This window comes from Mobula birostris, chromosome 9 (assembly GCF_030028105.1).
Source record: "Mobula birostris isolate sMobBir1 chromosome 9, sMobBir1.hap1, whole genome shotgun sequence".
NCBI lineage: Eukaryota > Metazoa > Chordata > Chondrichthyes > Myliobatiformes > Myliobatidae > Mobula > Mobula birostris.
Genome location: NC_092378.1, coordinates 134,476,694 through 134,500,472, shown reverse-complemented (window position 1 = coordinate 134,500,472; position 23,779 = coordinate 134,476,694). Strand labels below are relative to the sequence as shown.

Below are 23,779 nucleotides of genomic sequence, written 5' to 3'. Positions count from 1 at the left end.
TGCACCTCAACGTTCAACTTCTTTGCAGAAGGATAAGAAATGCAAGCAATCTCACAGTAGACTAATTAACAGTACGGTTTTACAAGCAGAGTGCTTATTAAATATATCCGTGATTGTGCTGAAGTTCAAGATAAGATGAATTACTCATCCAGTCAGTTTACATATCATTTGAAAAGATGCTCCATTTCTACCAGTTGGTCTGCACAAAAGCTCTATGAAGTGTGACATGAAGGATATGTGCTCTGAAATTGCAGCCTTCTGAACTTTATATTAATGCATCATATGATGCAGATTATTTGTTTACAATATTGTACAATATCCAATAACTATTGATTCTTTTGCCAAGGCATTGTTCAGATTTTACTGATTACTGATTTCCCTCCCCCATTCTAAATCCATCATTTCACACTTTTATAACCAATGCTAACAAACACGGCCCTTTCATTTACAGTGTGGGTAACACCCTGGTTAAGGTTTCACTGCTAACAGTGCTTAGGTTATTGTTAGAGATAAGGGGTGCTTAGGAATATGACCTATCTAATCAGGAGAGAAGGCTGAGGGGGCAGGGCTTTTTGTGCCTGACACCAATGGGAGTCTTGGTCTTTGTTCGGTGGGAGATGAAGAAAGAAGACCGGTTGTAGGATTCGATCCGGAAGGGACTGTGATTCGATGGAGCAAGGTGCAGGAGTCTACTGGGGATTGGTGAATATGACTTCTGCAAGATTTGAGCACCGACCTGTGCACATTTGACTGTTTAACTATAATGGGGTCCTTTTTGTGTTTTTTCTCTTTTCTCTCCTAACTCTTAAGTTAATATTCATAAATATACTTCTTTTAATTTTATGCCGTGTGCAACCTGTTATTTCCCGCAACGAGCTGTAACAGGGCAGCCAATCACAGAGAACTCACACAAACTGGGGTCTGGGTGGGCGTGACATCCCAATATCATGGATTTGGCAGGACCAGAGTGTGTATACCCTGGACATACAACGCCGAAGGAAGGCGGGTTTCTCGGCGCTGAGTTGGGAGACTGCCAGCGAGGGCAAACGAACTATTTCCTGAGACCCCAGGAAGAAAGGGCATTTCGTGTGCTATATCAGTCCTGCTACAATCTGTAATAAAGTATACTTCAGTGACTCCAATTAATTGACAGTATGTTGAATACGTATATGATTGTCAGAAGGCGCAGGAAAGAATGCTTTAGATTCTGAGACATTGGGATAGGTTCAGGGAAGGAAAGGGAGCTACAGAGCTAGGGTCAATATCTTCACAGACTGATCTGCTGGTCCTCTTTAGCAGGGTCATGTGATTCAAACTAGTCTGTTGGCAGAATATTAGTGAATGATACAGAGCGATCAAAGGTTGGAAGAGAGAAGAAGCCTGGCCTTGCTCAATAGTATTCGCCTGAAAAAGTGATTTGTCAAAGCAGATGAGTTAAGGACTTTGATGGACTCAAAGAAATTTGCATTTAGGAAGGTGCAATAAATCAAGGAAATGCAGAATAATTGGGAAGTGGTGCAGAGGTGTGAGATAGAGACACCTAGTATGCTCGTTCACAGATCATTAAAAAAGGCAGAGGCACAGGTTAATAAGATGGCTGAACAGTTACAGAGATCATTTTCTTTTGCTAACTAATATACTTACGTTGTATGTGACACTGGCTAGGCATGGCCGGAGCACTGTGAACAGATTTGCTCATTGCAGATTACATAAAGATGCTATTGAACTGCAGAAGATGTTACACAGAATCACAAAAGTGTTGACACAAATGGAAAATTCTAGCTAAGCAGAAAAACTAGGCTGCCTGAGGTTCTTTTCCTTGAAAGAGAGGAAATTAAATGGAGATTTAATTGGGAGTATTAAGAAAGACCCTATTTCCATTTAATTCAAAACTCAAGTTCCCTAAACCAGAATTCTAAACAGTCCTCGCAGATGAGGCAGTTCATCACATAAAACCATCAGTGTAATTCACTGCATCTGGTGCTCTCAGCTAAGTTCCTCTACATCAGTGAGACTGGACACAGATTGATGGATCCCGTTGTCAGGCACCTTCACTCCATCCACTTGTTTCCAAAATCTCCTGCTGGCCAGCCATTTTAATTCCACTTACCTACTCCCACACCAGCATGTCTGCCCACAACTAACTCTACTGTTAGTTCAGGGGGAAAGCACCTCATATTCTACCTTGGTAGTCTCCACTTCTAATTTACAGTAAACACTCCTCACTGTTTTCCCTTATACTGCTGGCCCTATCACCTCTTTCCCTTCCCTGCTCTCGCAATCTTCCCACTGCATGCACATTCATTATTCCAGTTTCCCTCTTCACCTCCTTCCCTTTATTCAATGGCCCACTGTCCTCTCTTACTAGATGCCACCTTCTTCAGCCCTTTGTACTTCAACCTATCACCTCCCAGCTTCTTACATTATTCCCACTCTCCCCCTCCCTTAACTACCTATCATCCCACTCTCACCTGAATTTGCCTATCACCTGCCAGCTCTTGCTCCACCACCTGCCCCTGTTCATACTGGCTATCACTCTCTATTTTCCAGTCCTGATGAAGGGTCTTGACCCAAAATGTTGACTGTCCCATTTCCCCCCATAGATGCTGTCTGACCCACCAAGTTTCTCCAGTATTTTGTGTATTGCTCCAGATTTCCAGCATCTGTTGTCTTTCTTGTGTAACCAAGAGCCTTAATGGGTATGTAATTAGAGATAGACCAGCCAAGAAGATGAGGAAAGATGTTCTTACGTAGGGGGTGATAAATCACATTTAAAATTATTTGGACATGCTCTTGAAGAAATAATACTTACAGGGTCATTAACCTAGTGATGGAAGGTAGGGGACCATTTTTCACTTGACATAAACACAATGGGTCAAAACATCACCTTCTTTTTTCTCAATGATATAACTGAAGAAGTCCTGTTCAGTTATATTCACTTTTACAGTGCTAGGATACAAATACAGGAGAATTCTTTGCAAATGAAGGATATCGTCATCCTATTTTATCCATCTACACTCTGAATAGACCTAGACCTGTAACCTGGAATACATTTGGCTTTGCTCAAGCAACCAGACAATGACATCAGAATTTCACATCAAAACTCTGAATAGCAGTCTGTCGTTCACAACGGGTCAGTATTGCTGAGTGCAGGCAGCTCACTTTTGAAATAATTAATACAAAGAAATTTTTTATTAAAATAAATGTATGTTATTAAAAAAAAGAATCAAGATTATTGTTAATAACATGGAAAACACTTACACAAAGATTGCAAACACACAATTATGCATCAACGCAGAAAGGCATGCACACATGCACATGCTCACACACAAGGAACTCTTCTTGTAATAGCAACATTTAATTAAATTGCATTAAAAAACCAATTACTTTCTTACCGCCAAAACTCAATTTTGCTTATAAAGTGCTGTAGAATAGTAATGATTTACAAATAGTAATAACCTACCAAAATGACCCTACCAGATAAATGAATTGTATTGTGAATTGTATTTTTTTTTGCATTTCTGTTATATTAACCCAAGTATGAAATGTAGCCAGTATATTTTAATCAACGCAGCTTGGTTGCAAGATTAGATATCCTTGATTACTGTGAAATGAGTTTACCTTTAAATTAATGGCCAGGAATTTACTTTAAAATTCAAATTTGCGTTTGAATCATACTGTTTTATTATTGTAAAACCATCTGTGAATTGTGAATCATCGCGGAGCTTTGCCAACCATCTTACCCTACCTAGGAGTCTACAAAGCTACTGCGTCCGCACCTTAACATTAAATTAATTTACTCATCTTTTCAATTCATCTGTCGCTCTCCCGATTTTTCAATTACTTTGGTTAAGCAAACACACTGTTGGGCCTCGTCACTCAACTAGTGACGCTCACTGTCAGCTGAGTGTCACTGGACATCTGGTATATCAGTTCCAGCCACATACAAGGCAAAAGAGTTGGAAAATGTCTTACTAAGCAGCCCCTAAAAGAAATGTCCTCCTCCAAAAAACATTTCAGACAAATTCAACAGTACTTTATTGAATTTTGTAAATTGCCTTGCACTTGTCATGGTGAGATGACGGTTCAGCTCAGAATTGGCTCTGATTGAATATTTTACATGCAGAAGAACGTCCCAAGATTGGCCATGCAGTTGAGTGGAAGGAGGTAAAACCTTCAATTTGAGGCTGCTAAAAATGGCCTGTTCACAAAATGGCAAATAGAACTTAGTAGAAGCAGTAGTAGGCAGCCGTAAGTCCCAGGGGATCATGAGTTTGCACCTCTGGTGGACTGTGTCCTCTCCAGGGTGCAAGCTGGGGTGGGAAGATTTAGAAATAGAACTTAATTCAGAAAAAAACTAGGTAACACAATGAAGTGCAACAAACAAAGCAAATGTACAATAAATGGCAAGATAATAATGTGTGTGGAAGCACTTTGATTTGAACATCCACAAATCTTCAAGAGGTAGCAGGACAAGGAAATAAGGCCATCAAGCATATCAGATGTTCTTCTTTATCAATGATGGCACAGAAGAGTATAGAAGTAATCCTCGAAATATATTCCACAGCTGTTAATATTCATTGCTCTAGTACTGGTCATGTTACAGGAATATCATGACATTGGAGAGGGCACAGAGGATAGCCCTTTGCAATCTAGCGTCAATCGATGAAGTGACTCAGAGGGTATGTCCTCAACGCTACTTCGGGACAGGCCATCCATTCCCTCCCCAGGCAGGTTCGACTGGCACACTGGAGTGGCAGTCAAGCACCTGTCACCACCTTGTAAGGACAAGACCCACTTCCCTAAGCACCCAAGTCCTCCAGCTACACACACACACACACACCTGTTGCTCTTTGATTTCTGACGTGACAGAGACGATAGTCCTCCTCCAATCCAAATCTGAGCACCTATATCTAACTAGCAGGAAGAGGCAATGTCATCTTTAACTACAACAATCCAGATTTGGAATGGTTCAAACCAGATCCAGAAACAAACCAGCTCACATTTACCTCATAAGCAGCTCTTAACATTGACATTGCTAAACTAAACCACAATCTGATGCTTTTCTTAAAACATACAATTAATAATTCTTCTTTTCTCCAATTGTTTGACAACCCTAGTAAAGAGTCTATAAGGTATTTTTAAAAGTTATGCACTATTTTAAGCTGCAATTTTGTAGACAAGTTTTTATACCTAATATTCAAATAATTTGTTAATGAGAACAGATGAGTTCACATGCATTACACATGCAGCTATTGGGATCACCACTGTGTAGTTATGGGTACTGAGTTAAATTTCCACTCCTATGTCTGACGGTCTTAAGGCGTGGTCTGCTCATCCAAGCATATTCCCACTTGTAAACCTGCAATGTACTGATAAAAATTCAGTAAAACTGCAGATGACACCTTCTACATTTTGGAAAGGCCCCACCCACGAAAGCACCAATGTTATCAGTAATCTTTAGACCTAGGACTATTAAATGTACTGGTAGAGCACTGTTAGAAATGTACAAGGCTGATCCAAAAACAATATCTAAATAAATTATTGAAATACACACAGTGCAAAAACTGTACAGGTACAAATTCAACCAGTAGGACATTTCAAGTTCAAGAGATACTTCTGGGAGTAGGTAACATCCAGATAGGAAACACTTTCACATTCCATGTTTCCATCTTCTACTCAGAGATGTAATAGCTTTACTGCCATTTGGCATAGGAGACTTCCTGTCGACTTGATGCATTCAATTTACACTGAAAATCCCCATTACCTTCCAGGTCAGACTGTGTTAACTTACTTTCAGTCAATGGGATAGAGATAACGACTCCATTTCCAGTTCCTACCCAAAGCCGGTTTCCACCAATAAGCAAAGCTGTGATCCGCACAAAGGAGAACCCCAATTTTCCAGTTCCTGACAATTAAAGCGGGAGAGTTTTAGATTGAGTCAAGATTCAGATCATAACAGCACACAGCAAAAAGTTGGAGCTTAACTGTGCTGCAGAAATTTAAATATAATCTTAAAAAAGACCAAATCCAGTGATTCTGACCTAAACATTCTGACATATCTACTGGCACTCAGCAAACATCCTCCCTCACCCCTCAGAGAAAGGCTGTAAAACTGACTACTTACACTGTTCTGAATTTTTGCTGATCTTTCACTGAATTTTTAATACTTCACTTCTTCCCTTCTATAAGCTAGTATCACTCCAAGAAAAACGGATTTCTCTCCAGAACATTTCAGCAGTGTAAAATTTAGTACATTCTAATTTAAAAGTCCTAATAACTTCAGGAAGCCACTGCATCTCATTCAAGTGGCTTCAATAGAGTTTCCAACTGTCTTGCAACACCCTCAATATCCTCAGTGGTTCAATGACAGATGAACTCTAATCCCAATCTCAATCATCACTGAGCTCAAGTCTCAATAGTTCTTGGTCAGACCTCTTGACAAAACATATTTTAAAATCAATAAACAGGAGTAAATTTACAATAGAAATATATCACAATGCACAGTTGCCCCTTCCTTTCCTCTGGTACATTAAGGCACAACTATGGCCTGTACAAAGTGAGGATTTTCAAACGTAATTTATAATTTTCCTTTAGCCAATGTATAAAAATTCAGTGCTTAAGTCAATACCAAACTTAACGAATGAGCGAAAGAGTGCAAAAGCATACCTACCCAACATCTTACTAACATAAGGCTCAATGTCAACATCCTGTAAGTGCTGATGTGTATGTGCGTGATAGAGGCGCAACGTAGAATCCAGGCGAATTGATATCCAGACCCCATCTCCAATCCATGCCAACTGCCGCACTTGGCTTTCCCTTCTTGGGTGGGCATCAAAAGACTTCTGTTGGAAAGTGGGAAGTTGAGATCAAGTAGATGCCTCCACAGTTCTAACTCCTTCAAGCGTCACAGTGTGCTGGTGTTGTATTGTGATTAAAACCCTGACAACCTACTCTCCACCTTCTTTCAGTGCAAGCATCGAAGTACACATTCAATTGAAACATACTATGTGCTAATGGACCAGAGTAATGAGTAGGTCATCTAACTTGTCCTTCCACCTCTGGGAAGGAATTCAGAATTCCAAATATTGAATAACAATTTCCCCCTCTCCAGCTGTAGAGCTTGCATTTTCCCTCAAACCCCATTAGAACATCAAAAATCATTCAAATAATTCCAAAAATGTTGTGGGTGGTTAGAAATATTTCCGTCAGTATAACACTCAGACAGTGCTGTATGTTGACCTTAATTAGCTACCCAAAACCTTCTGTTTCACGTAATCATGCACACAGTCTTAAATCAACTGCATTGCTACAAGTAGCTGGAAACTGATTGGGAAACTACAAGGTTGGTTCAATCATCATGTTTTCATCTCATCATGTTGTGCCTGGTAAATAAAGCAGAGACCCTACATGAAAGTGGATCTTTGCTACATTGAAAACCAGTGATTTTCAATGCGTTACCTGTCATACAACCCATTTCATCTCCCCATTCACTAAATTCTAACATGGCAAAATCAGAGGGTGTGTTCCTCGACCAAGTTGAAAGTACCCACACGAAACAATCGCTAGGAATTGATAGATCTGGGATACAGACTACCTATGTTATACTGGAATAAAGATCACATGAATAGATTGTTTGTAGTTTGAATATTTATGTTACACAAGTACAACAGATGAATGATTTTCTTTTGGTTTGTAATAAAAGAGTTCAGTTACTGGGAATCAAAGCTGAAATAAATGTACTCTAATGTTATCTAACAATAATTATCTTAATCACAACTACTACACTGTTTTAAAAATTATGTATTCTATAATACGGTGCAGAAGTATTAGGCTAGGCTGCATAAGACTTTTGCACAGTACTGTATCCATTAACATGGTGCAAAGAGCAAGTTTGTGAATCAGGCGGGAGCAAAGGTTCACACACAAAATGCTGGAGGAACTCAGCAGGCCAGGCAGCATCTATGGAAAAGAGTACAGTTGACATTTCTGGCTGAGACCCTTCAGAAGGACTGGAGAAAAAAAGATGAGTAGATTTAAAAGGTGGGGGAGGGGAGAGAGAACCACAAGGTGAGAGGTGAAACCAGGAGGGGGCGGGGGAATGAAGTAAAGAGCTGGGAAGTTGATTGGTCAAAGAGAGCAGGGCTGGAAAAGGGGAAGTCCAATAGGAGAGAACAGAAGGCCATGGAAGAAAGGAGGGTGGGGAGGGGGAGGATAATGGGCAGACAGGGAGATAAGGTGAGAGAGGGATAAGGGAATGGGAAATAGTGAAGTTGGGAGGGGTAGGGGGTGTGGGGGGGGGAGCAAGCCATCACTGGAAGTTCGAGAAATCTATGTTCACGCCATCAGGTTGGAGGCTACCCAGACGGAATACAAGGTGTTGTCCTTCCAACCTGAGTGTGGCCTCATCATGACAGTAGAAAGGCCATGGATTGACATACCGGAATAGGAATGGGAAGTGGAATTAAAATGAGTGGCCACTAGGACATTCCGCTTTTACTGGCGGAGCATAGGATGTTGGGAATGGCAAAGGTGGAGGGGCATGGGGGGGGGTGATGTGGGACAAATGGCAGAGAAAGGAGAGTCGGGGCAGTGGGTGGCACAGGTTTCAGACACAGCTAATCCTGAGACACCGGACAAGGCCAATTGATCCCTAACAATTGGTTCACTGATCATTACAGAATGTCTCTCTGGTGCTTTCTGTTCCTACCCCTCTCCCTTCCCCTTTTTCCAACCATGATTCCCTCTCCCTGTCCCCTTCCCACTCTCTAACCACAACTGAGACCTCTAACAGAATCAGATTTATTATCACTCACGTCGTGAAATTTGTTCTTTTTTTTGCAGCATCAGTACAGTGCAATACACAAAAAAATACAGTAGCCTGTAAACATCTCAGGCATCCCATACATGTGCCCAAGGCTTTTGTATAGTGCTGTACATGTAAAACACAGGATATGAAAAACAGTATTTCACTGCTGTTTGCTTTGAGGATATAAGTATCTTCTCCCTCCTCATTTCATTCAAATCTCTAGTGTTAGATGAATTTCTGATTGTACCAGCTTGGTTAAAAATGCTATGATTGAACTATTCTTAGTTCTCAAGCATTAAATTCACAGAACTCTATATCTAACAGGGCCTCATTTAGCTTACAGTAAAAGGTGTCTAGAACAACAGCTTATAAACAGCATCAGATAAATTGGCATTTTCCACTGATTATGCACAATACACATCCATCTTCTTTGATCTCAGCATGTTCACTACCAAAATAGACTGCTTATGAGACTGGAGCAGAGTGAGTTTATTTAGTTTCCTCCACAGCTAGAGTACTAAAAAAAACAGTGGGACCTGCAAAACAAGGAAGCAGTGGGCCAGCAAAATACTGCAAGGGGGTTTGAAAGATAGAGGGTTGCAAAGGGACTTGGACGACAGTTCAGTAATTTAACACTAGTTGCATAAAGTACAAAGTGGGATTCAGTAGAAAATGCATCACTATTTCACTCCTACATAAAGATAAATTGAATAAAGAGCATCCTACTATAATGATTGCTCTACACCAGGAGTTCCCAACCTGTGGTCCACAGATCCCTCGGTTAATGGTAAGGGTCCACGGCATAAAAAAGATTGAGAACCCCTGCTCTATACACTCATGTTACTGTTGAAACAATTAAACAATTGAAATCAGTTAAATAATTGAAATAAAACCTTTCCTCATCTGTCAGAATTAAAGGTAGGGACAGCTGATTCAGGTCACAAGGCACTGCACGGTTCATTTTCCAGATTATACAGAGAAACACAAATTCACCAACATAGAAGACATCTAAGCTTTTCACTGGAATAAGTGTCAGTATTCAATCAGAAATTACATAATCTAACCTAAATTTAATAATTTTTAATATTTTGAAAATGCATGACTTGATTAACTCCAAGAATAAAGCCTCGGCAATCAATCAACCCGTCCTAGTTTACACATTTCTACTTCATTTTGAGATTTGCCAGCCAAAGGCAGCTACCATTTTAAATGTACTCATTCCAAATGAAATACTGAAAGTTACTCAGCTGAAATGGAATAACCTATTTTACATAAAACACAGCAGGAGGGATAAGGCAACAGATAATGAATTATAATAGCTCTATTTTTCCAATACACGCTTTTAATCAGAAAGGCAAGAAAAAAAAGGAACAAAACCAGTTAAATAAAAATGGGTGAAGTTGTTTTTCTCCCCCATTTATTTCAATAATTGAGGCAATTTATTAAACTATCTAGTTTAAAAATCCATCCCTACCTAAAAACACTTAAGGCATCACATTAAATTGTCAGAATTATTTTACAAATCCTCTGTCTCTATCCAAGTTCCATCAGCATACATTCTTCAGTATCTTGAGATGCGTCTTGTCAGGCTTTATGGGAGACAAGAGAGGAATTTTCTGGGGACTCGGACAGAGAAGTTCAAATATTTTCCAGACGCAGGTGAGGTGCCAGATGACTGCTGGATAGCAAATAGGGTAGCTTTCTTAAGGAGTACAGCTAGGATGGGTCCATGAGTCAGTGGCAAGGAGGATACTTGGAAAAGCAAATCTGAGAGATAAGATTAATCTAAACTTGCAATGACTAGTCTTAGTCAAAGATAATCAGCATGGGTTTGTGAGAGAGGACATCCTGGTTGGCTAATCTGATTGAATCTTTTAGGAGGTAAAAAAAAAATTATTGATAAGGGTAGTGTGATTGACGTTAACTTCAATAAGGAGATACTGGAATCTGGAGCAACAAACAGCAGGACCTGATACAGTATAGGGTTTCAACCCAAAATGTCAACCATTTCATCCCTCCCATGGAAGCTGCTCAAACTGCTAGGATCTTCCAGCAGATCATAGCTCAACTTCAATAAGGCCTTTGACAAGGTTCTACGTGGGGAAATGCGTTCTAAAGGTTTAGAACTTTTGGAACACTGGGCAGAGGGTGATGGGGGAAGAGCTGCTTTTGGGATAAGCATTGCATTGCAGGAATCTGTGCTGCGACTCTTGTTGTTTGCAGTGTACATTAACCATTGAGATACAAGTGGAAAGATTAGCAACTGCATGGCTGACAGGGAAAGGAATGGTGTTATTGATAGTGAAGACAGTCATTGGGAGGGGTGCACTGATACTCTGGAACATGTCAGTGTCAGGAAGGAGAAAGTGTCAGAGATTATGGCACACGTTAAGGTGGATAAATCCCAGGACTTGATGGGGATCTATCACAGGATGCTATGGAGGCAAAGGAAAGAGATTGCTGGGGCTCTAATGGAGATTTTTGCATCTTTGTTAGCTATAGGTGAAGTACCAGAAGAGTGGAGGAAAGGATAGCTTCCTTAAACAAAGGGTTGCAGGGGTTATTCAGAAAATAACAGGTAAGTGGGCCTTACATCAATGGAAGCCATGGGACAAAATTTTAATGGGCAGGATTAATGATCAACTGTAAAGGCAGGAAGTGATTAGAAAGAGCCAATATGGTTTTGTGTAGGAGAACTCCTGTCTTACTAAGAGTATTTTGAGGAGCTAAGAAAATTTATGAAGACAGGGCAGTAGACTTCATTTACATGGTCTTTAAAAAGGCTTCTGACAAAGACTCACACATTAGGCTAGTCCAGAAGGTTGGGGCAAATGAGATTTATGAGGTTTGCCAGCAAACTGGAAACTTGGTGAAAGGAGGGAAAGGGTAGTGGCTGATGAGTGCTCTTATGACTGTGCTGTACCAAAGGAATCTGTGCAGGGGCCAGTGTTCTTTGTCATATATATGTAGATGCCTTGGATGAAGATGTAGGGGGACCAAGTGGTAAGTCTACTGAGGATTGGCAGAGTAGCAGACAGCAAAGGTTGTGAAGAGATACAGAGTGTTGCCGGTTAGTTGGAAAGTTGGGCTGAGTAGCGATAGATGAAATGTAATCCAAACGAGTGTGGGGTAATGCAATTTGGACTGTGAAATACCAAGAGGACATGTACACAAAATGAGAGGCACCTCAGGAATATTGATAGACCGAAGGATCTTAGGATGCAGATTCATAGCTCAGTGGAAATGGATCCACAGGCGCATAGGGTCATGAGGTCCATATTCAACACGATCACCTTCATCAGTGAGTGGGATGTCAGGCGCAGCTACACAAAACATTAATCTAGCCTCACGTAGAGCATTATTCCGTCACCTCACCGCACAAAGGATGTGGTAACATTAGAAAGAGCACGGAAGGGATTCACCAAGATGTTACCTGGAATGGAGAGTTTTAGTTTCAAGGACTGGATGGATAAACTAGGTTTATTCTCAATGGAACGCAGGAAGCTGAGGTGAACCTGTACAGGTTTTAAAAATATGAGGACATATAAGGTAGATAGTATTTTTCCCTGGGACAGGGAGTCTAAAACTACAGGGCACAACAGTTTTAAGATTAGAGAAGAAATACTGAAAGATTTATTTTTATTTATTCAGAGATAACAGGCCCTTCCGGCCCAGTTATGTCCATGTGACCAAGTAACCAACTCACATGTGTTTGGAATGTGAGAGGGCCCACAGCACTCCGAGGGAAACACCAGGAAAGTTGCTGGTCTTGTAACAGCATTACACTAATCACTATGCTACCACACTACCCATTACTGTGTCTGCGGTGCAGGATTTTCCACACAGAGGATGGTGGCTTTTTAATTTTTATTTATTTATTTAGCAAAACGACACGGCATAGGCCCTTCCAGCCCTTCAAGTCACGTCGCCCCAGCAACCAGACAACCCGAATTTAAACCTAATCGCAGAACAATTTACAATGACCAGTTGGTCTTTGGACTGTGGGAGGAAACGGGAGGACCCGAAGAAAACCCACGCACCCATGAGGACGACATTCAGAGAATCCCCACAGAACGGCCCCAGAACTGAACTCTGAACTCCGAACGCCCCAAGCTGTAACAGTATCGCGCTAACTGCTCCGCTACCGTGGCGATCATATATATGCGAGAGGAAGTGGTAGAATCAGATATGATTCCAAGGAATTTGGACGGGTACTTGGAAAAGGAAAGGAGTGGACAGATATGGGCGTAATGTGCGATAGTGGATTAACGTAGATAGCTACCAGAGTTCGAATGGAAAATTTCTTTGCTGTACAGCTCTATATGGCCTGGGACAGAACATCTCAGTTCAGAGGAAAGAATGGACAGGCTGTGCTTGTTTTCCTTGGAGTGGATAAAGCTGAGGAAGAACCTGACTGAGGAAGGCAAAATGATGAGGGGCACAGATAGACGAGATAATTAGGAAAACTTTCCCCCACAGCAGAAGTGTATAAAAGCAGAAGGTACGGTTTTAAGGTAAAGTGGAGGATGTTTGGAAGGGATTCAAGGAAGAATTTTTTCCCCACCCAAAGATAATCTAACGTTTTCACTGTCAATCATTCTTTGGGGCACTCTTCTGTTTTCGTGGAAGTTTGTGAAGAAAAAGAATTTCAGGTTGTATATTGTACTGATTTCTCTGATATTGAATGGAACTTTTGAACATATTGTTTCTACACTTGGAATGTTTTGCACTTGGAGAGACCCACATTTAAGGCAGTTGTACTGCCAAGACACAGGAAGCTGGAAGTCAAGTGCTCGAAAATGCTGGTCAACGTTGGCATGGTGGGCTGAAGATCTGCGTGAATATCACATTGCCACCAACTATGGCAGCCACCATCCACTGATGAATGAATAAATTACCCAGGAGTGAATGTGGTCCTTTCCCCACACACTGTGCAAATGCAGGCGGATGTGTGATATGTAGAGAAAGATGTGGTCCGGTGTAAAGAGAGGCAGAAAGACAAACAACTGTGGAGATGAAGATATCGAAAAGCAGAACAGCTGATAGATATTTCCAACATCACAGAACAGCAGCTAGACTTCTGAACCTGTGTTTAGCACAATATCACTTATCTCAGATTTGCCAAGAGCATACCTCAATCTGCATTGTTTTAGGTTGAATGACATGGATCTTGTTCTTGTAGCCACACCAGACTTTATCATGCACCACGGCCATGCAACGGATGGAATGGTTTGGACGCCGCAGGTCCATAAGGTGGTAATTACTCAGATCCCACTGACCATCTGTTCAGGAAAAGAGCATATTGTTTCTACAACAGACAATTGCAAGTGTGGCATTATTTTCCCCCAAATTTTTCCTTCTGAATCTCTCAACCTCTTTGGTAACATACAATGAGAGACATGTTCTCAATGAAAATCATAATGAATTCTGCAAAACACTTTGCTTATGAACAGGACACAACATTGGATTAATTAATAATTCTCAATAGTATTCTTATTCCCACACAGTTGATTTATTGACTAACCTTCACGAATAAGGTTAAAAAGTACACCTCTGGTACAATTCTCACGCAAGGTTAACAGGGACAAAGGAACCAGGGCCCAGTAAGCTTAAAGGCTGCATGTGAATCAGCAGAATGCATCAGTACGATTCGGTATCAGTCTGATAAGCCTGACTTCGTTTGTAGGGAAGTTGATGGAGAAAATTCTAAGGGACAAGATCTACCATCACTTCGATAGTCAAGGCCTGATCAGGAATAGTCAGCATGGTTTTGTGCAAGGGAGGTCACATCTAACAAATCTTCTGAGGTTTTTCAAAGAAGTAACGAAGATGAAGGAAGGGCAATGAATGTTAGCTATATTTGACAAGGTTCAGCATGGCAGGCTGATCTGGAACATAAGGTTAATGTGCAAAGTAAATTTATAATTGAAGTGCAGATAATTTCCAACACTGAGATTTATTTTCTTGATACAATAGCATCAATGAGATAAAGACTGCACCCAACAAGGCATACAACCAATGTGCTAAAGGCAATAGTCTATGCAAATACAAAAATAAAGAAAATAATAATAAATAAGCAATAAATATCAAGAACATGAGATGAAGAGTTCTTGAAAGTGAGTCTGTAAGTTGTGGGAACAGTTCAGTAATGGGGCAAGTGAAGTTATCCCTACTATTTCAAGAGCTTGATGGTAGAGGGGTTATAACTGTTCCTGAACCTGGTGGCGAGAGCCCCAAGGCTTCTGTACCACTTTGCTGATGGTAGCAGTGAAGAGAGAGTATGGTGGGAGTCCTTGATGACAGATGATGATTTCCTACAACAGTGCTCGGTGTAGATGTGGTCAATGGTGGGAAGGGCTTTACCCGTGTTGGACTGGGCTCTACCCTCTCCATTTTGTGGCCGTTTCCATTCAATGGTGTTGGTGTTTGCATACCACACCGAGATGTAACCAGGACAGACGCTCTGAAGTGATAACACCAAGGAATTTGAAGTTGCTGACTCTTTCTACCTCTGATCCCCTGATGAGGACTGGCTCACGGACCTCTGGTTTCCCCCGCATAAAGTCAATGATTAGCTCCTTGGTCTTGCTGACATTGAGTGACAGGTTGTTGTGGTGGCACCACTCAGCCAGATTTTCAGTCTCCCTCCTGTGTACTGATTCATCACCACCTTTGATTCGGCCCATGACAGTTGTGTGGTCAGCAAATTTAAATACCGCATTGGAGTTGTGGCTAACCTCACAGTGATAAATACAAAATGAGTAGAGCAGGTGGGGCCAAGCTCACCTATGCTGATGGTGATTGTGGAGGAGACGCTGTTGACAATCCAAACTGACTGGGGTCTGTAAGTGAGGAAATCCAGGACTAAGTTGCACAAGGAGGTATTGAAGTCTACTGTACGTCTTGAAGCTAATTGATTAGTTTTGTGGGGATGGTAGTGTTGAATACTGAGCTGTAGTCAATGAAGAGCATCCTGATGTGTGCATCTTCACGGTCCAGTTGTTCTAGGTTTGAGTGAAGCACCAATGAAATAGCATCTGCTGTGGGCCTGTTATGACACTGGGCAAATTGGAATGAATCCAAGTCACTTCTTGGGTAGGAGTTGATACGTTTCATCACCAGCCTTTCAAAGCACTTCATCACAGTGGATGCAGGTGCTAGGGGATAACAGCCTAGGTACGGGGTAGGTACCAGTATAATTGAAGCCTGCTTGAAGCAGCTGCATACCTCAGACTGCCAAAGTAAGAGGTTAAAGATAGCGGTGAACACTCCAGCCAGTTGATCAGCACAGGTCTTTAGTACTCGGCCAGGTATCCCATCTGGGCTGGATGCTTTCTGTAGGTTCACCCTCCTGAAAGGTGCTCTCATGTCAGTCTCAGAGACTGAAAACACAGGGTTGTCAGGAGCTGCGACAGTTTGTGAAGGTACGACCATGCTTTGACGGTCAAAGTGAGTATAGAAGCCATTGAGCTCATCAGAGAACGAAGACAAGTTGTCACCTATGTGGCTTGGTTTCTCTTTGTAAGAGGTGATAGCATTCAAGCCCTGCCACAACTGTCGAGAATCCTTCAGTGATTCAAGCTTTGCCTAGAGTTGCCACTTTGTATGTGAGATAGCTTTCCTGAGATCGTACCTGGACCCCTTGTATTTTACTTGGTCATCAGACCTGAACGCTACCGATCTATCAGCGGATTGTGGATCTCATGGTTCATCCTGGGCTTCCAGTTGGGGAAGACTGATTGACTTTGTGGGGACACACTCGTCTATGACTGTTTTCATATGTCACATGGGATTCGGGGAGGGGGGGCTAGCAAGGTGGATTCAGAAACGGCTCAATGGTAGGAAGCAGAGGGTGATAGTTCAAGGTCGATTCTCTGACTGGAGCCTGTGACTAGTGGCGTGCCACAGGGATAGTCTAGGGCCACTTTCATTCATTATTTATGTAAATGACTTGGATGTAAATGCACATGGCAGAATTAGCAAATTTGCTGATGATACTAAATTAGGGGATCTTGTTGGTAGTGAAGGTTACACTGAATTACAAAAAGATCTTGATCATTAGGGAGACGGGCTGGGGAATGGCAAATGGATTTCAACTTGGGCGAGTGTGAGGATGCATTGGAACAATCAAATCAGGATAAGGTGTATAAAACGGATAGCAGGTCACTGACAAGTCCGCTGGAACAGAGGGATGTGGGAGCAGAAGTGTACTGTTCACTGAAAGCAGTCATGCAAACAGACAGGGAGTGAAGGAGTTTAGCCTGCCAGCCTTCATCAGTCAGGGCATATAGTTTAGTCACCCTATTATTGCAAAGACATTGTTACGTTGGAAAGGATGCAAAGAGATTTATGAAGATGCTGTCTGAACTAGAGAGCCTGATTTATATGAAGAGGTTAGCCAACTTTATTTTTATTCCTTGCAGCATAGGAGAATGAAAGGTAACTTCAAAGAAGTTTATTGTATCATGAGGATTATGAATAAGGTGACAGTCGTAGTCATTTCTTTGGGGTCAGGGAGCCCAAACCCAGAGGGTATGGATACAAGATATGAGGGGAGAGATTTCAAAGAGATCTGAAGGGTAACTTCTTTACACAGAGGGTAGTGAATACTTGGAATGAGTTGTCAAAGGAAGTGATCAAGGCAAATACAATTGCAGAACTTAAGGGGCATTAGGATGGGCACATAGAGGGGAATGGGCTCAGCACAGACAGCTGGGACTAGCCGGGGAGACGTTGTGATCAGTTAGGCTGAAGGGTCTTGTTCCTGTGCTGTATCACGATGACTCTATGGTCAGGATTTCTGAACAACTGGACGGCAGATTATCAGAGGTGTACTGCATCATGAATGATACCAATTAACAAAGCAGATAGGAAAAACAGCTCACAGTGGCTTTGCTAACATTTCATAAAATCATAGAAACACACAGCACAGAAGAGCCTTTTGGCCAACCTTGTCCATGGCAAAAACAATCCCCACCTTTAAATGGTGGGGATTTAAATTTAAATTTTTAAAAAGTTGCTCATTCCTTTAAAAAAAATTTTCAAGAAACATATTTCAGTTAAATCAAAGAAATTGGGTGGCTTGGTTCTTCCCTTGAACAGTGGTTTCAGACAAACCAGTTAGTTTCTGCATAAGTTAAAATGATACATCCCTGACATACCAAGGCAAAATTAAAGCAGTACTGAACACAACTTCTTGTTCATCCCCTCATAAGAAAAATACAGGCTCATTTTACTTTTATAGCTGAATGTAATTGATACAATTTTTTTTAAAGCTCTTTGGCACATATACACTTGCCAGCAGCATTAATGATGGTAATTTATCTGAATTACCATTCACCATTTGTGCAGCCATTACTGATGTAAAATAAGTAACTCCAATTATCAAGAGAGAAATTTCATCTAATACAAAAAAATTTAACTAACTCACTTACACACAGTAGCCATTTTATTAGGTACTTCCTAATAAAGTAACCTCGGAGTGCATGTTTGTGGTCTTTTGCTGGTTTAGCTCATCCACTAAAAGGCTCAATTTGTTGTGTGTTTAGAGATGCTTTTCTACACACCGTTGTTGTAATTGTGGTTATTTGAGTTGCTGTCACCTTCCTGTCAGCCTGAATCAGTCTGGCCACTCTCCTCTGACCTCTCTCATAAACAAGTGTTGTCACCCACAGAACTGTCGCTCACTGGATGTTTTCTCGCACCATTCGCTGTAAACTCCAGACACTGTTGTGCACGAAAATCCCAGGAAATCAGCACTTTCTGAGATACTTAAACCACCCTGCTCGGTGCCAACAATCATGCCACAGTCAAAATCACTTAGATCACATTTTTTCCCCAGTTTGATGTTTGGTCTGAACAGCAACTGGACTCCTTGACCAAGTCTGCATGCTTTTATGCACTGAGGTGCTGCCACATGACTGGTTAATTAGATATTTGCATTAACGAGGTGTACAGGTATATCTAATAAACTAGCCACTGCGTGCATATACCATTAGACAGACAGACTGCGTGAAGAACATGTGTGCATTATCTTAAAATAAGCTCACCTTCAGCTCTGTGAAATATAGCTAATGTGCCATCATTCAGAGCCACCAAAGCACGTCCTTTCACATGTCTGCAAACACAAAAGGGAAGGTGGTCAATACTTTTGCTCAATGGAGGAAGCTTCAAAGGAGGACAATGATTAGGAGTGCACGTCAAATGTTAAGTAACCTATCCTCCCCAGAGCCTGCTGCCCATTCTTGGATGAGGTCATAAAGAGTTTCCTGGGTTTGTATCCAGCCTCTGAATGGCACTGACTACTCCTATTAGCACAACAATTAAAAAAAGATAAATACAGTTTTAAAAACCTCATCAGGACTAAACAGGTTTAATTGCTTTTTAAAAAGGGTTTTCATCCTTAAAAAAATTACCAAGAAAAATAATGCAATTAAATCCAGGAAGCTGGATGATTTGGCCCCTCCCTTGAATAGCACTTCATGGGAGGGGCCAAACCTCAATATTGGCTGAAAAGATGCAAGACTTCACAGCCATCAGATGTGGAAGCACAGCCTCGCAGAATTTCAGGGCAAGCATTTGTAAGGGGTTTCTTCTTTTATGTTACTGCGTAGGCTAATTAAAATGGCTTCTTTGTTATGTTATAATTGAAATGGCTTCTTTGTTATGTTAAAGGCTGAGAAAGTTCTCTCGCTTACAGTTTGTTTGGGTTATATTAATAATAGAGCGAGCGAACCAATTGGGATAGATGTTATTCTTTCTATTGTGTCTTGTTATTGTGATGCGCAGGTTTTTGAGCAGAAGGCGAGAGAGCGAGAGAGAATGGACAAGGTGCCATGAGCTGGCTAACGGGGTCGGATCCTGAGCAGGAGTCTGAGGTCCAGGGTTTTCAGCGAGGAGAGCAGACGGAGACAGACTCGTGTGGAGTGTCTGGTCAACCACCGTGGTTGGTCCCAGGCGGCAGGTCGAGGTGGTTAGAGGGGATCGAATGGTGAAAATAGGATCGTTACTAGAGCTCCAGCTGTTTGTGCATGAAGAGATTGAACTTTGATAAGTGTGGCGCCTTTTATATTTTATTCTCTATTTAGTTCCAGTAATATCTATAAACTGTAATTCATTTAATCGTATCTGGTGTATTGTCTGTTATTTGGGCAGGGTGGGGTACATCACACAGCATCCACACAAACAAATTCCCCAGTTTGGCGGGGCCGAGGGCTGTTTCCCTAGACGACAGCGAGCTGACCGACCCTGAGGCTGGCCAGGGGGGCTACACATTGGATTCCCAAACATTGTAGAATTGAAGCTTTCCATTGCTGTCCGGATGGTCATGATTGGAAATCTAATTACAGAAATCTCCTATAAACTGCATTTGAGGCGACGGACTTCCGGGTCATCAAGGGAATGACGGCGTAAGGAAAAGGTCTCTCGACAAAAAAGAAGGTAAACTGCCCCAAAATCGAATTTAGACAAATACTTAATATTGCATAACTATATTAATAAAAGGGGCAAGGATATCTAAGAACAAGATTAAAAAGTCCGCTCCAAAGGCTGATAAACATAAAGAGACGCAGCAAGGCGACGGGCCTAGCTCCCCCACGGCAAGCCAGGACGGAGATAATGAGGGGGAATCGGTGACTCTGTCTTTGATTCTCGGAGAGATTCGCGAGTTCCAACAAGATAACAGCAAACAGCTGGAAGATATTAAAGGAGAAATAGTAAAAACTAACTCGCGGATAGATGAAGCCGAAGTGAGGATTGTTGGAATTGAAGAGAAGCTACAAAACGCAGAGGAGGTGATAGCAGAAATGCTGAAGCTACAAGACCAACTCCAGTGGAAACTAATAGATCAAGAAGGCCGCTCAAGAAGGGAAAATGTGAGGATCTACGGAGTTCCCGAAGGAACTGAAGGTAATTCCCTTTGTGGAGAAGCTACTTAGAGAGAACCTTGATATACCGGCTGCAAAAGACCTACAGATAGAAAGGGTTCACCGCGCGTTAGCACCACAGCCTCCGGCAGGCACCCAGCCCAGATCGATTCTGGTCAGATTTCTCAGTTACAGAACAAAGGAAGAGGTGCTTAAAAGGGCATGGCAAAAGAAAGGTTTCATGTGGAACAACTGTAAAATCAGTTTAGACCACGACTACGCACAGGGGATTCTTGCCAGACGGAAGGAATATACAGAAACACGGAGAGTCCTGAAGGAAAACAACATCAGATTCCAGACCCTGTATCCAGCTCGGCTGAGAGTCTTTTACGACGAAGGGACAAAAACTTACGCTACGGTGGAGGAGGCAACGTCGGACCTGGCGGACCGGGGACTACCTATTAAAGTTATCACCCAACCGGAGTCACTACTGGAGAGGATTCGGCAGAAGTCGTGGCAGTTAGTGGGGCGAGGACGCTCCACACGAACCAGAGTGTCAAACTACAAGGAAAAGCTGCAAATATTCAGTCGCGAATGTACAGAGAACACAGATTAATTAAGAGAATTGACTGAAAAGAGTAAATCAGACTTAAAGGTAAAATGAAAACTGGTAACTGAAAATAAACTAGGCGGAATAACTTGAATGATAGCAATTTGGTCGAGACATAAATAGGAGAAAATTCTCTATGATTATTCAAACTGCTGAGGGCCCTCTAACACAGGGTGAAGATAGAGGTTATCCCTCTGAACTGAGGCGGGCTGGTGCTCAGGCCTCACTGTGGGAAGTCGGGAAAAATTTTCAAATGTTACACGTTCAAAAATGTCTAGGGTGTGGTTATATGTCTTGGTTTACTGTTGAGAAGGGATTGCTTACTGTTTGGTTAGAAAAGGAGAGTGTTTTTTTTCTACTAGAGAAAAATGCAAACTGAATTGGTAAAAATAATTTCCTATAATGTTAATGGGGTTTTGAATCCAATTAAAAGAAATAAGATTATGTCTAAATTGAAAAAAGAGAGGGCACAAATAGCTTTCCTCCAGGAAACACATATGAGCCAATCTGAACATGGAAAATTAAAAAGAATGGGCTTTAAGCATGTTTTTTATTCATCATATAAATTGAGTCACAAAAGAGGGGTAGCTACTTTAATATCAAGTACTCTTAATTATGAACATATTTCAGAGACTAAAGACAAAGAAGGACGGTTCGTAAAAATCACAGGAAGAATAGAAGGTACAGAAATAACATTGCTGAATGTTTATGCTCCTCCGGGTCGTGAATGGTCATTTTATAGACACATTTTTGACCTAATGGTCAGTTCTCAAGGGGTAGTAATTTGTGGAGGGGATTTTAATATTAGATTAAATCCTATATTAGATTCTTCAAGAATAGTTACTCAGAATAAACCTCTGACTCGGAAAGTGAATTCATTGATGGAGGAGTTGGGAATTATAGATGTCTGGAGGGAATTACACCCTACTAGTAAAGATTATACATATTACTCTTTCCCTCATTCAGCCTATTCAAGGATAGACTATTTCTTTATCTTTAATACAGATAGACTCAGGATAAAAAACTGTAATATTGCAACAATTGATCTGTCGGATCATAGCCCAGTCTCTATGTCTCTAATCCTGGAAAGGAAAATGAGGAAAACACTATGGAGGCTAAACTCACATATACTCAATAACCCGAAAGTAATGGACAGATTAAGGGGAGAAATCAAAGAATATCTAGACCTTAATGACACGGGAGAAACATCACCAGTGATCTTATGGGATACATTGAAAGCTGTACTGAGGGGGAAAATTATTTCCATTACCACTCACATGAAAAAAATCAATGCACAAAAATTAGCAGACCTTCAAGGAAAATTAAAACAACTTCAAGTTGTAGATAGCAACAAAAGTTATTCAAATCGAAAACAGGAAATTAGGAAATTGCAAAGTGAAATTGACGATATTTAAACGTTGGAAACTCAAAGAAATTTTCTTTACCTGAGACAAAAGAATTATGAAGTAGGAGGTAAATCAGCTAGATTATTAGCATATAAATTACGAAAACAACAAGCAGACAATACAATTCATAAAATAAAGAATCCAAAGACAAAGCTTGTGGAGAGTACAATAGGGAAAATTCAAGAGAGTTTTGAAACATATTATCGAGAGCTGTACTCCCAACCCCGGGCCCCCAGTGAGCCCTATATAGACAGTGTATTGAATTTTTTAGATCTACCTAAACTTACAGATTTACAAAATGAAAGTTTATTAGAACCAGTAACTGTCAAAGAACTGAACGTGGCCATCTCTAGGTTAAAGGCTGGAAAGTCCCTGGGTTCTGATGGGTTTACCTCAGAGTGGTACAAGTCCCTGAAGACACAGTTAGCCCCATTACTACTTAACACCTTTAATTGGATCTTGCAGAGAGGAGAAACTCCACCTTCCTGGACAGAAGCGATTATTTCAGTTATTCCTAAAGAGGTTAAAGATAAACTAGAATGTGGCAATTATCGGCCAATTAGTGTTCTTAATTTAGATTACAAACTATTTACATCTATATTAGCGCGCAGATTGGAAAAGCTTTTACCTGGCCTAATCCAGTTAGACCAGACTGGATTTATTCAACAAAGACAAACACAGGACAACATAAGGAGAACTCTGTACATATTAGAACAGGTTAATAAGAACGAGACAGAGACAATGGTAGTAGGATTGGACGCTGAGAAAGCTTTTGATTCGGTTAGTTGGGCATTCCTATACAGAGTGTTAGGAAGATTCGGCTTTCAAGAAGTTTATTAAAGTAATTCAGACTCTATATGACAGCCCTACAGCCCAAATTAAAATAAATGGGGACCTCTCTGACTCCTTCATCTTAGAGAGAGGCACTAGACAGGGATGCCCAATTTCTCCTCTCCTTTTTGCGCTATATATTGAACCGCTTGCCCAACTAATAAGACAGAGCGAAATCGTAAAAGGTATCAAGGTGGCAGGGATTGAACAGAAAGTGGCGTTATTCGCAGATGATGTTTTGGTCTATCTGAGTGAACCA

At 41.2% G+C, this 23,779-nt stretch overlaps 1 protein-coding gene across 7 annotated transcripts in view; it reads right to left on the bottom strand.

Annotated features, from left to right (window-relative positions):
* mapk8ip3 (mitogen-activated protein kinase 8 interacting protein 3) overlaps window positions 1-23,779 on the bottom strand; it is a 198,219-nt gene that overhangs the window by 14,999 nt on the left and 159,441 nt on the right. For 6 of the 7 annotated variants that reach the window (XM_072268888.1, XM_072268891.1, XM_072268890.1 and 3 more), the window contains exons 24-27: window positions 18,859-18,926; window positions 13,943-14,091; window positions 6,674-6,845; window positions 5,795-5,908 (exon numbers count right to left, since the gene is read on the bottom strand). In XM_072268888.1, the coding sequence (XP_072124989.1) occupies window positions 5,795-5,908; window positions 6,674-6,845; window positions 13,943-14,091; window positions 18,859-18,926 (503 nt within the window). The remainder of the gene's footprint in view (window positions 1-5,794; window positions 5,909-6,673; window positions 6,846-13,942; window positions 14,092-18,858; window positions 18,927-23,779) is intronic. The other variant, XM_072268889.1, reaches the window with a different exon arrangement.